Raw genomic sequence first — 13,410 nt, forward strand, 5'->3', positions numbered from 1 at the left:
TGTATATACACTACCGTTCAAAAGTTTGGGGTCATGAAAACATGAAATGAGTTTTAATAGAAAATATAGCAAAATTAATATGAAATATATTAGAAATAATGATTTTTAATTTAAATAATAATTGTGTCCTTCAAACTTTGCATTCGTCAAATAATCCTCCATTTGCAGCAATTACAGCCTTGCAGACGTTTGGCATTCTAGTTGTATATTTGTTGAGGTAATCTGAAGAGATTTCACCCCATGCTTCCTGAAGCACCTCCCACAAGTTTGATTGGCTTAATGGGCACTTCTTACCTATTATACGGTCAAACTGCTCCCACAACAGCTCAATAGGGTTGAGATCCGATGATTGTGCTGGCCACTCCATTATACAGCGATCAGCCATAACATTATGAGAACTGACAGGTGAAGTGAATAACTGATAATCTCCTTATCATGGCACCTGTCAGTGGGTGGGATATATTAGGCAGCAAGTGAACATTTTGTCCTCAAAGTTGATGTATTAGAAGCAGGAAAAATTAACATTGTGATGGCTAGACGACTGGGTCAGAGCATCTCCAGAACTGCAGCGCTTGTGGGATGTTCCCGGTTTGCAGTGGTCAGTACCTATCAAAAGTGGTCCAAGGAAGGAAAAGCAGTGAACCGGTGACAGGGTCATGGGTGGCCAAGGCTCATTGATGCATGTGGGGAGCGAAGGGTGTCCAGTGTGGTCCGATCCAACAGACGAGCTACTGTAGCTCAAATTGCTGAAAAAGTTAATGCTGGTTCTGATAGAAAGGTGTTAGAACACACAGTGCATCGCAGTTTGTTGCGTATGGGGCTGCATAGCTGCAGACCAGTCAGGGTGCCCATGCTGACCCCTGTCCACTGCCGAAAGTGCCTACAATGGGCACGTGAGCAACAGAACTGGCCCACGGAGCAATGGAAGAAGGTGGCCTGGCCTGTTTAATCAGCTCCTACACAGCTGTTTCTGTTTCAGTTAATGATTGTGGTTCACTCTACATATTGAATTGATGATCAAATATATATACACTCACCTAAAGGATTATTAGGAACACCTGTTCAATTTCTCATTAATGCAATTATCTAACCAACCAATCACATGGCAGTTGCTTCAATGCATTTAGGGGTGTGGTCCAGGTCAAGACAATCTCCTGAACTCCAAACTGAATGTCTGAATGGGAAAGAAAGGTGATTTAAGCAATTTTGAGCGTGGCATGGTTGTTGGTGCCAGATGGGCCGGTCTGAGTATTTCACAATCTGCTCAGTTACTGGGATTTTCACGCACAACCATTTCTAGGGTTTACAAAGAATGGTGTGAAAAGGGAAAAACACCCAGTATGCGGCAGTCCTGTGGGCGAAAATGCCTTGTTGATGCTAGAGGTCAGAGGAGAATGGGCCGACTGATTCAAGCTGATAGAAGAGCAACTTTGACTGAAATAACCACTCGTTACAACCGAGGTATGCAGCAAAGCATTTGTGAAGCCACAACACGTACAACCTTGAGGCGGATGGGCTACAACAGCAGAAGACCCCACCGGGTACCACTCATCTCCACTACAAATAGGAAAAAGAGGCTACAATTTGCACAAGCTCACCAAAATTGGACAGTTGAAGACTGGAAAAATTTTGCCTGGTCTGATGAGTCTCGATTTCTGTTGAGACATTCAGATGGTAGAGTCAGAATTTGGTGTAAACAGAATGAGAACATGGATCCATCATGCCTTGTTACCACTGTGCAGGCTGGTGGTGGTGGTGTAATGGTGTGGGGGATGTTTTCTTGGCACACTAGGCCCCTTAGTGCCAATTGGGCATCGTTTAAATGCCACGGCCTACCTGAGCTTTGTTTCTGACCATGTCCATCCCTTTATGACCACCATGTACCCATCCTCTGATGGCTACTTCCAGCAGGATAATGCAGCATGTCACAAAGGTCGAATCATTTCAAATTGGTTTCTTGAACATGACAATGAGTTCACTGTACTAAACTGGCTCCCACAGTCACCAGATCTCAACCCAATAGAGCATCTTTGGGATGTGGTGGAACGGGAGCTTCGTGCCCTGGATGTGCATCCCACAAATCTCCATCAACTGCAAGATGCTATCCTATCAATATGGGCCAACATTTGTAAAGAATGCTTTCAGCACCTTGTTGAATCAATGCCACGTAGAATTAAGGCAGTTCTGAAGGCGAAAGGGGGTCAAACACAGTATTAGTATGGTGTTCCTAATAATCCTTTAGGTGAGTGTATATATAGAAGTGAATTTATAGTATCACCTTATCACAAATCCTGGAATCTTGTAGAACTCAATTTCTGTAATAATTGGACGCAGACACCAATTCCAAAGATATAAATTGTCAAATGTATTTAAAACAAAGACTAAATGTAGCACTACACTAATTATACAAAAGGGAAAAACGAATTAAAATTCAACTCTAGATCAACAAATCAAAGACAAATCACTTCCGTGACCAAATCAAAGACCATGGGATCGCATATGATAATACAAAAATCGTTAAACAAAAATGGTTATAAACACATTGACTACAATACCGGTTAGTAAGACAAAGGTGAGTCTCTCATTAGTATTGTTAGTCAGACATTAAATAACTACGCAGGTTAGTATTTATGTCAGGTAACTTCTCGTTATATATATATATCAGTCTCATTTACGTTTAGGTGCCGAGAAAGATCCTATCATTACTTGTTACCACAATTTCCCTTAACTGCTTATTATTCAATGATTAAGGATAGGCAGGGCCACCAATAATCTAATGTCTATTAACGTGTGTCAATTTCAGACTAAACAGTTAAACAGGAATGAGAAGATATTTCTCGGCGTTGACAGATTTTATTTCTAAAATTGTCAACAAAACAGTTTAATGCAACACACATTTATATTTAAGCAAAACTAAATGATATTACACATTCTAGAGTTATGAATCACAGATTAACATTTCTAATTGATTTCTCAAATGTCATGAATCACAAACTCCAAACTGTTAAACTTTTATGAACTCCGTCACAGAGAGGCCTCTCTGTCTTCGGGCTCAGATAACAGCACACGGCACGAGGTCCGTGTGTTTTGGAACAAAGGCAGTCCGGTTCGGCTTTGTCCAAGAACTTCCACTCAGTCTATACACCTGCAAGTTGGGGTTTCGCGAAACAGAGTCTTTTCCAAACAGATTTTCCACTGGTTTGAAGGCTCCATGGTTGTGCACAAAATCTTCTTGGCAAGCAGGACTTCCACCGTAGTTACTTGAAGACAAAATCTTTGAGGAAAGCAGGGCCCTGTTCGGTCCCAAGGATCAAGTTTCTTAAGACTCAAATAGCTATTTAACTGACTGACACTTTCGTATACAGTTGACTTTTGTCAATTGTCCAGCTGTAAAACTCCACTGATCAGGTGGGTACAGGTGGGCATGCACAGTCTGTAAAGTTCTTTATTTGATAAAGTCCTTTAAAAGAATTCTTCGTACGGCTCAATCTCCTTCTCCCAGTTTAACTCTTCTGTTGCCGGCAAAGACTTAGTTGGTTTCTGGTTCCGGTTCGGGCAACAGAGCTACAGGTTGAGCTGTGGCAGCGAGTTAATGGTTCAGGTGAGAGAGAGAGTGAGAGAGGCCGTGCGCTACCCTTTATATGCCTGTCAGATCAATAGGTGATTAGTTCTTGAGTTTTTGAGATTGGATTTCAGTTTCAGCCCCCAGTGTCCTATTGGAGAGGGGCTTGATTTATGACTGATGTCAATCCATGCCATCTTTTGGAAATGCCGGTTGTCCCGGGTTCGTAGCTCTATGTCTGGATTTCAGCTCCCGTCCACTTCAAAGAGTTTTTATTACCTACAGGCCCCCTTCCCCAGACATCTCACAGCAGGATTCCAAACTATTTGGCCTATTCTCTGTGCCATCCTCCCAAAACTGTCACTTTGATGTAAACCAGTTCCCAGCTGATGAGTTAAGGAAATCTGATAACTTTGGGGGGGAGAGGTCTTCTGTAGATCAGAGCTAAAATGCTCTTAAGTACGAATGCTTTCAAAAATATACATGTTAATAGATTATATTTATCAATTAACTAAATGCAGAGTGAGTGAACAGGTATATTGTCAGGTGAATGATTAAACAATTATACCAAACAGGTGCTAATGATCATCAATTCAATATGTAGGGTGAACCACAATCATTAACTGAAACAGAAACAGCTGTGTAGGAGGAATAAAACTGGGTGAGGAACAGCCAAACTCAGCTAACAGGGTGAGGTTCCTGAAGACAGTTTACTGTCAAAAGTCATACGCCATGGCAAGACTGAGCACAGCAACAAGACACAAGGTCTCTCCCAGACAGAAATTTCAAGGCAGGCAGGGGTTTCCAGATGTGCTGTCCAAGCTCTTTTGAAGAAGCACAAAGAAATGTGCAACGTTTAGGACTGTAGACGCAGTGGTTGGCCAAGGAAACTTACTGCAGCAGATGAAAGACACATCATGCTTACTTCCCTTCCCAATCGGAAGCAGTGCCATCAGCTCAGAATTGGCAGAAAACAGTGGGACCCTGGTATGCGCATCTACTGTCCGGTCAGAAGTGGCCTTCATGGAAGACTTGCGTCCAACAAGGGCTCTGATCTCAACATCATCGAGACTGGAGGAGGAGGATTACATGAAGAGAGAAAAGCAACTGAGGCTGCCTAAATCCACAGAAGAACTGTGGTTAGTTCTCCAAGATGTTTGGGCCAACCTACCTGCTGAATTCCTTCAGAAACTGTGTGCAAGTGTACCTAGAAGAATTGCTGCTGTTTTGAAGGCAAAGGTTGGTCACACCAAATATTGTTTTGATGTAGATTTTTCTTCTGTTCACTCACTTTGCATTTAGTTAATTGATAAATATAATCTATTAACGTCTTTTTTTTAAATCAATTTTTAATTGGCTTTTATTAATATCACAAAAATGACAAAAAATTAAAATAATAATAAATTCATACATGAAATATAAATGAAGGATTATAATGAATATATACATATAAAATAAATATTATAATAGTATAATAGTAAAAAAATGGAGGAGAACCCACTGCAGATCAAATACAGACCAAAGGAGTGTAAACATTTCCTACATTATACCTTATACCAAGAAAGGCCAACCCCGGTGCTGGAGAGCCCCAGAGACCTTACTGAATTAATTTGAACTAACCTGATCCAAATATTTGGCAAATATTTACAAAAACCCACAGGACCGAGGCTCCCCAGGAACATGGCCAGGTCAATTCCCATGCCAATTTGTCAAAAAACAAACAAACAAACAAGTCAATGTTATTAAATTGACATGAACTAAGGATTGTCTCCCCCACTCTCAATATAATCCCACAAGGGAGACCATATATTCCAAAATGTGGCAGATTTATTGCACAGATCATATGTTAGTTTTTCCAAAGGTAAGATATTTGATGCCTGAGATGTCCAAAGTTTAAAAGAGGGGGCTGTGCCTGAGTTCCATAATAGAAGAATGGACTTTTTGGCATGTTAAGAAGTTTCTCTTGATTAGGATCTAGAAATACATTTGGCTCCATACCTAAGAGATACAAAAGGGGTGACATGTCAAATTTAAAATTGAGTATATCCTGTATATCCTGATGAATAGAGCACCAAAATGGTTTAATTTTATCATGATGCCAAAATATATGCATATAGGTATCCAATGCAGAATTGGATCTATGGCATAGTGGGGAGCACTCAGCTGACATTCTACTGAGTTGAACTGGTGTAAAATAAGTTTTGAAAATAAATGTATAGTTAAGTTCTCTCACATTGTTGTAGATTGAAGAAGAATAGACTTTCTCACAAATTTTTGACCAAAGTGAATCCTCAATAGGGTGATTGAGATCTGTGGTTTGAGGGGCAAGACAGAGGATGTGACCTTATTTGATAAAATCACATAGACTTTAGAGATTATTTTTGACATAGAGGTGGTAGTAAAGTTTTTCAATGTCATTAATTTGTAAAAAAAAATATTCTTTGAGTTAATTATTGTATAAAATATCAAAGTTTAAGATACTTAAAGAAATCTTCATTAGGTATTATGAATTCACTACTAATGTCAGCAAATGTTTTGAGAGTATTATTCTCAAACAGGGAGGATAAACTATGAATACCCCTATCCAACCAACTTTGTAAACCAATATTACAAAGAGTAAGTGGGAAATCTGGATTGTGAGTGAGGAGGGGAATGGACAGCAATACATGTTGGTAATTTTATAAATTTTCTACAATCATTCCAAGCAAGTAGTATGTTTTACTTTCAGAAAGTCTTGGCATTCCTAATCTTGTTTTAGATTTGCCTTAATTGAAATAAATCTTACTCTTAGTTTGCCTTAATTGTAGTTAATTCAGTCTAGCTGCTAGACTAGAGTGAGGTGGAGTCAGTGAGGTGTCAATTGGTGGCTGTTGAGAAAGAGCTGTGCTGTTTCTCGGTGACAAAAGGTCAAGCAGTTGAATTAGGGGACAAAAACCAAGAGACAGTGTTTAGGGCACCAACAACTTACTAAATTTAGAAGCATGTGGCCACTACAATTTCAGGTTTACAGAATGATTGCTTTCCTGGATGAACTCATCCAAGATGATTTCATTTGTGAATGTTGTTGGTGTCACGGTTGCCTCGTGAGAGGACCGTAAAGCTAATAGAGAAAGGACCCAAGTGCAGAGCTACTACACTGAGCAGACAGAAACCAAGGAGAATCCAATAGCGAGGTCGAGGTCACAGGCAAAAGGTCGAAGTCCAGGAGGTCAATAGAAACAGGTAAAGGACAAGGGGCTAAGGAGAACAAGGAACCAGGAGACAACGGCTCGGTGAAGCAGATAGATCTGACAACACTTTGCCCAGAGTGAGGGCAGTGAGGGGTTTATAAAGGAGAGCAGAAACTAAGAAGACAAGAGCAGGACCAATGAGAACAAAGGACAGAAGCAGAAGTGCACAAGGGTGAGGAGGAATGTTAATTGATAGATTGAAAAAAGGAAAGCAGTGAAGGGAGCAGGAAAAGGCAAGAGAACATTGGCGGCCTCTAGTGGAGGAAGAGGGTCAGGGCTAGGGAACTGTGACAGTACCCCCCCTCCATATTCGGCTGTGCCGAGCAAGACTAGATACAGCGGGGAAAGCCACGGAACAGAAGATCAGGACTAAAGGTAGTGGGGAAATGGAAGACAAGAAGGAGGGAAAGGGCAAGATTTCTATAGGGTGGCCATAAGGCAAGGTCGGGAGGTCTGGGAGGTGGCCACAATGCAGGGGCAAAAGGTCTGAAGGATGGCCATGGGATGGGATCGGGTTCTGGAGGTCTTGGAGGTGGCCACAGTTAAGGAACGGGATCAGGAGGTCTGGGAGGCGATCTCAGGACAGGAACAGGTTCAGGAGGTCTGAGGAATGGCCACAGGACAGGAACGGTTTCAGGTGGTCTGGGAGATGGCCTCAGGACAGGAATGAGTTCAGGAGGTCTAGGAGACGGCCACAAGACAAAGACAGGGTCTGGAGGTCTGAACGACAATTGCAGGACAGAGGTGAGATCCAAAGAGCCGGAAGGTAGTTTCCGGACAGATGCAGAGTCTTGAGAACTGGAAGGCAATCTCCAGAAAGAGGTAGGGTCCGGGTCAGGCAGAGGAGGTGCTGGAGGTTTGGTGGACGGAACCGATGAGGCCACAGAAGCCGGGACCTGGGAAGGCGAAACCATGGAAGCTGTAGGAAGCGGAGCCATCGGAGGTGGAGTCTTGGAAGGCTTGGGAGATGGAGACGGGGAAACTGTGGAAGGCGGCGCCGCGGAGGCCTCGGGAGGCTGAGCTGTTGAAGCCTCAGAAGTCTTGGGAGGCGGCGGTGCTTTGGTAGTCTCGGGAGGCGACGTCAAGGAAGGTGGCGCCACTGGAGGCAGAGCCGAAGGAGTTGCAGTCTCAGGGGACGGCAACAAGGAAGGCGGAACCACAAGAGGCGGCACCAAGGGAGGCAGAGCAGTAGAAACCTCATAAGGCAGTGCCGAGGGAGGCGCAGTCTCAAGAGGCGATACGGTTGATACCTCGGGAGGTATGAAAGCCTCAGTAGGCGGAGCCATAGAAGATGGGGTTGTAAATGTATCTGGGGGCGGAGCCTGGGAAGGTGGAACCGAAGGGACCTCAGGAGGCAGAATTGCAGGAACCGTGGACAGCACAATTGCAGGAACTGTGAAAGCCACAGAAGGCTGTGCCGTGGAAGCCAGGGGAGTCTTGACGGGCGAAGCTGTGGAAGCCATAGAAGGCGGAGTCGTAAATTCCTCTGGGGGCGGAGCCTGGGAAGGCGGAACCGAAGGGACCTCGGGAGGCAAAATTGCCGTTGACAGCATAATTGCAGGAGCCGTGGAAGCCAAGGAGGTCTTGATGGGCGGAGCCATAGAAGCCAGAGAAGACAGAGCCGTGGGAGACTCGGGAGGCAGAGCCTTAGAAGCTTCAGCCACAGGAGACGGCATCATAGGAGGCGACACAATCTCAGGGGGCGGAGCCGTAGACGCATCTGTGGGTGTGGCCTCAGGAGGCAGAGCCGCAGAAGGCGGGGCTACAAGAGCCTCGGGAGGCGGAGCCTTAGAAGCTTTGACCACAGGAGCCGGTATCACTGGAGACGGCGCAGTTTCAGAAGGCGGAACCATAGAAGCATCTGTAGGTGTATCCTCAGGAGGCAGAGCCGCGGAAGTCGGCACTGAGGGAACCACAGGAGGCGGAGAAGTAATAGTCTTGGGAGGCGGTGCTGTGAAAGCATCAGGATGCAGAGCCGTAGACACAGGTGCCAGGACCGTCAAGGGCGGAGCTGGCGACTGCTCGGGCTGGGCTGCAGCGGCGACGACCGCTGGGTACCCGGGCTGGGCGGCGGCGGCGAAGGCGGCGACCGCTGGGCACTCGGGCTGGGCGGCGGGATCGGGACCTCTGGATCAGCGGCGGCGGCGGCGGCCGGGTTCGGGACCGGGATCGGGACCTCTGGCTCGGCGGCGGCGGCGGCGGCCGGGTTCGGGACCGGGATCGGGACCTCTGGCTCGGTGGCGGCGGCGGGCGGGTTCGGGACCGGGATCGGGACCTCTAGCTCGGCAGCGGTGGCCGGGTTCGGGACCTGGATCGGGATCTCTGGCTCGGCGTCAGCGGCCGGGTTCGGGACCGGGATCTGGACCTCTGGCTCGGCGGCGGACACGGCCAAGGTCGGGACCTCTGGTTCGGCAGCGGACGCAACCCAGGTCGGGTCATTCAACAAAAGAACAGAAGTAATACATGTAACCAGGGACCAGTCACGTCTACCATAAGGGATCTGGTAGGATATAGACTTGTTGAGTCCAAAACGAAAAATGTCCTTTAGAGCGACCTCGTCAAATTGCGCCTGGTTGGCTAAAACGCAGAATTCCTTAACATATTCTACTAAGGGACGGTCTCCCTGGCGTAACTCAAAGAGGAGAGGTCCATGATTAGGCAAAGTGTTCTGTCACGGTTGCCTCGTGAGAGGACCGTAAAACTAATAGAGAAAGGACCCAAGTGCAGAGCTACTACACTGAGCAGACAGAAACCAAGGAGAATCCAATAGCGAGGTCGAGGTCACAGGCAAAAGGTCGAAGTCCAGGAGGTCAATAGAAACAGGTAAAGGACAAGGGGCTAAGGAGAACAAGGAACCAGGAGACAACAGCTCGGTGAAGCAGATAGATCTGACAACACTTTGCCCAGAGTGAGGGCAGTGAGGGGTTTATAAAGGAGAGCAGAAACTAAGAAGACAAGAGCAGGACCAATGAGAACAAAGGACAGAAGCAGAAGTGCACAAGGGTGAGGAGGAATGTTAATTGATAGAATGAAAAAAGGAAAGCAGTGAAGGGAGCAGGAAAAGGCAAGAGAACATTGGCGGCCTCTAGTGGAGGAAGAGGGTCAGGGTCGGCATGTTGAAATCCTAGAGATCAAGATTCATGATCTTGAGGCCCAGCTTGTTGATCTGCGCTGTATTAGTGATATAGAAGAATTGGTCCATCAGCCCATGAGAGAGATGGTGTGCATGCCAAAAAAGGAGAGTTGAGACCTTAGAGCAGGAAATTGTAACTGCTGGGTTACAGTAGGTCGTAACCACAGAAAAGAGCATGCACAACCCTTAGAGACATCCTAAGAGCTAGAAATGCCCAACAGGTTCCAACTGCTGGACACCGAATTGGACAGTGACAGCTCCGAGGGTGACGGGAGGGCAGTCGTGCACCAGAGCACCATGGTGCCCACTCCCCCCCAGAAGAGGGAGGTAGTTATAGTAGGAGACTCAATTCTTAGAGGCGTAGATCACACAGTGTGTTCTAGTGATAAGGAGACCCGCATGGTATCTTGCCTGCCTGGTGCTCAGGTTGCAGATCTCCCTAAACTAGTAGATGGGCTACTGGCCAAAGCCGGGGTGAATCCACTGATCATGGTCCACATTGGAAACAATGACATAGGAAAAGGAAGGGCAGAGGTTCTGCAAGACAAATTTAGAGTTAGGAACGAATCCAACCTCCATGGTAGTTTTCTCTGAAATACTTCCGGTACCACGTGCCAGGCCAGGGAGACCGGCTGAGATTAGAAAGTTTAACATGGTTGAAATATTTGTGTAGAGAAGGGGGTTTTAGGTTTATGGAGCATTGGTTTTCTTCTGGGATAAATGAGACCTGTACAAAACAGAAGGTCTACATCTAAACAGAAGGGGGACTGATGCATGGAGAGCATATGTGTAATTGATAATATTTTAAACCAGGGACCAGGGGGGCAGGGAGTTCTGACCATGGGAGATGTTCCACTAAGGAAAGAAAACTAAGGGAAACTGCCTAGTAGGAAAGTCCTGAAATGTTTGTATCTCAAAGCCAGGAAAATAAGGAACAAGATGTTAGACCTAGAAGCCACAGTGCTGGCGGTGACTATGATGTTGTAGGAGTGACCGAAACATGGCTTACAGAAAATGATGGGGATGAATACAAGTTGAAAGGATACACACAGTTTAGGAGAGACAGGCAAAATCAAAGACGGGGTGGGGTAGCATTATATGTCAGAAATGACATTTAGGCAGAAGAACACAAATTAGATCCTAGTAATGAAACAGAATCTTTGTGGGTTAAACTTTTGAATAAAAGATCCAGAGGATTAGTGGTAGGAGTGTGTTACAGGCCACCCAACTCAGATATTCAGAAAGATGATGCATTGTACAGAGTGATCAGGATTGCATGTAACAAGGATGTGGCTGTTATAATGGGGGATTTCAATTTCTCAAACATAGACTGAGAAAGCTCAGTTGGGACTACAGAAGCAGAAATAGAAATGGTTGAGATAAATGACTGCTTTCTAACTCAATTTGTCAGGGAACCAACCAGAGAGAGCACATGCACTTGATGACTTGATAGAGTCAAAGGGACACTATTTAGAGAACCAATGGCAAACTGAGATCACAATATGGTTAGCTTTGAGGCATTCTTTAAAAAAACAATCTAAACAATCTAAAACAATGGTCTACAATTTTAGAAAAGCAAACCTTGAAAGTATGAGGCGGCACTTAGAAGAGGTAGCCTGGAGCGCACTGGATACAGATTCAGTTGAAAATGGACGGTTATATTTTAAGAATATACTACTAGGAGAAATTTGTACCAAAACTTAGCAAATTGAGGACCAAAAAACACTGGCCAAAATGGTTTAATAGAGGTATGCAAAAAAACATAAAGAGGAAGAAAATGTTGTATAGCGCATACAAAAGGGATGGTGATGAAACAAAATACAAAGAATATGTTGAACTGCAAAGAGATTTTAAGAAAGGGTTTTGAAAGCAAAGAGGGAAATAGAAAGAAACATAGCTCTTGGAGCTAAAACTAATGCAAAGGGCGTTTTTCAATACTACAACAGCAAGAGGTCAATAAAGGAGGAAGTGAAACAGATTTAGGGCAAAAATTGAATTATCTTAGAAAATGAACAATGAGTAAATGAGTATTTTACAGAGGTTTTTACAAAAACGAAAAAATGGATAACATGCCACAGGTTAACAATCAGTTCAGTAAAATCCTAAGAGAGATCAGGATAAATGAGGAGAAGGTACTAAACGGAATAGCAGAATTAAAAACAAACAAATCACCTGGGTCAGATGGGATCTTTCCAACAGTAATTAAAGAAATTAGAGAAATTATTTCTAGGCCGCTAACTCAAATATTCCAAATGACACTTGGAACAGGGGATGTGCCAGCTGACTGGAAGACAGCAAATGTCATACCAATCCTTGAGAAAAGGGGACAAAACTGAGCCAGGAAATTACAGACCAATCAGTCTCACCTGCATTACTTGTAAAATGTTGCAAAAAATTATTAGACAGAAAACAGGGGAGCATCTTAATGAAAACCATATTCTTGGAGATAGTCAACCTGGGTTTAGATGAGGCAGATCATGTCTTACAAATTTATTGGAGTTCTTTTAACATGCAACTGCAGCAGTGAATCATGTGATAGCATATTATATGATATACTTTTTCAGAAAGCTTTTGATAAGGTTCCACACAAAAGGCTGATCCTCAAATTGGAAGCTGTAAGCATTCAGGGTAATGTAAGTAGATGGATTATGAACTGGTTGATGTATAGGAAACAGAGGGTGTCGATTAGAGTAGTTGCTTCTAACTGGAGTGAGGTTGTTAGTGGAGTTCCACAGGGATCAGGATAAGGAGGTATCAAATGGTAAATACAATACTGTAGTTTCTGATATTTCGGTTAGTTGAAATCTGTGATTAAAAACACACACACATGCAGACAAGAATTTTGAATGTGGTCAACATACTGACTTTAATTAGTCAAAATGATTAGTTTTATTTGGTTTTCCAGCAAGTGTTCAGACAATGAGTTCAAATGTGATAAACTGCAAATATATGGGGCGCCGTTTGTGTCATACATAATTAAGTGCACAAAAGCTCTTCATTTCATGGACAGAATGATGAAAGAGGATTTTCATTTCGTCCACGAAATGAAATGCAACTTTTGCATTTTGTGCACAAAATGTATTTTCCCTTACAACATTTTGTGGACATAATGCAAACTCGGGTGTTCATTTTGTCCACTGAAGGCAAAGTACATTTTACATTCCGTACACAAAATTGCTAATACTCATAATGTGCACGAAACAAGCATTATGTACACAAAATTACATTTCGTGGGACGAAATACACATTACGTGCATGAAATGGCATTTCGTGGGACGAAATACACATTACATGCACGAAACGGAATTTCGTGCGACGAAATTGCATTTTGTGAATCACTTGACTCAATTCGTGACATCACCGTGACACGTGAGAAGTATTGGTGAATCGGAGGAGACTGAGGACGCAGAGGTTTCTGAGGGAAGCTGGTAATGATGGTGGATCCCAAAAGTAATAGCGTTTCTGTCGGACTGTGGACACTGGCT

The 13,410-nt window shown here is 44.1% G+C and overlaps 1 protein-coding gene across 1 annotated transcript; it reads right to left on the reverse strand.

Moving 5' to 3' along the window:
* Positions 1-7,334: 7,334 nt before the first annotated feature.
* On the reverse strand, positions 7,335-8,645 carry LOC136747243 (uncharacterized). Its single transcript, XM_066700190.1, has one exon. It carries the CDS (start codon positions 8,643-8,645, stop codon positions 7,335-7,337), a length of 1,311 nt encoding a protein of 436 aa, XP_066556287.1.
* Positions 8,646-13,410: the final 4,765 nt, after the last annotated feature.

The sequence above is a fragment of the Amia ocellicauda genome, chromosome 3 (assembly GCF_036373705.1).
Source record: "Amia ocellicauda isolate fAmiCal2 chromosome 3, fAmiCal2.hap1, whole genome shotgun sequence".
NCBI classification, from domain to species: Eukaryota; Metazoa; Chordata; class Actinopteri; order Amiiformes; family Amiidae; genus Amia; species Amia ocellicauda.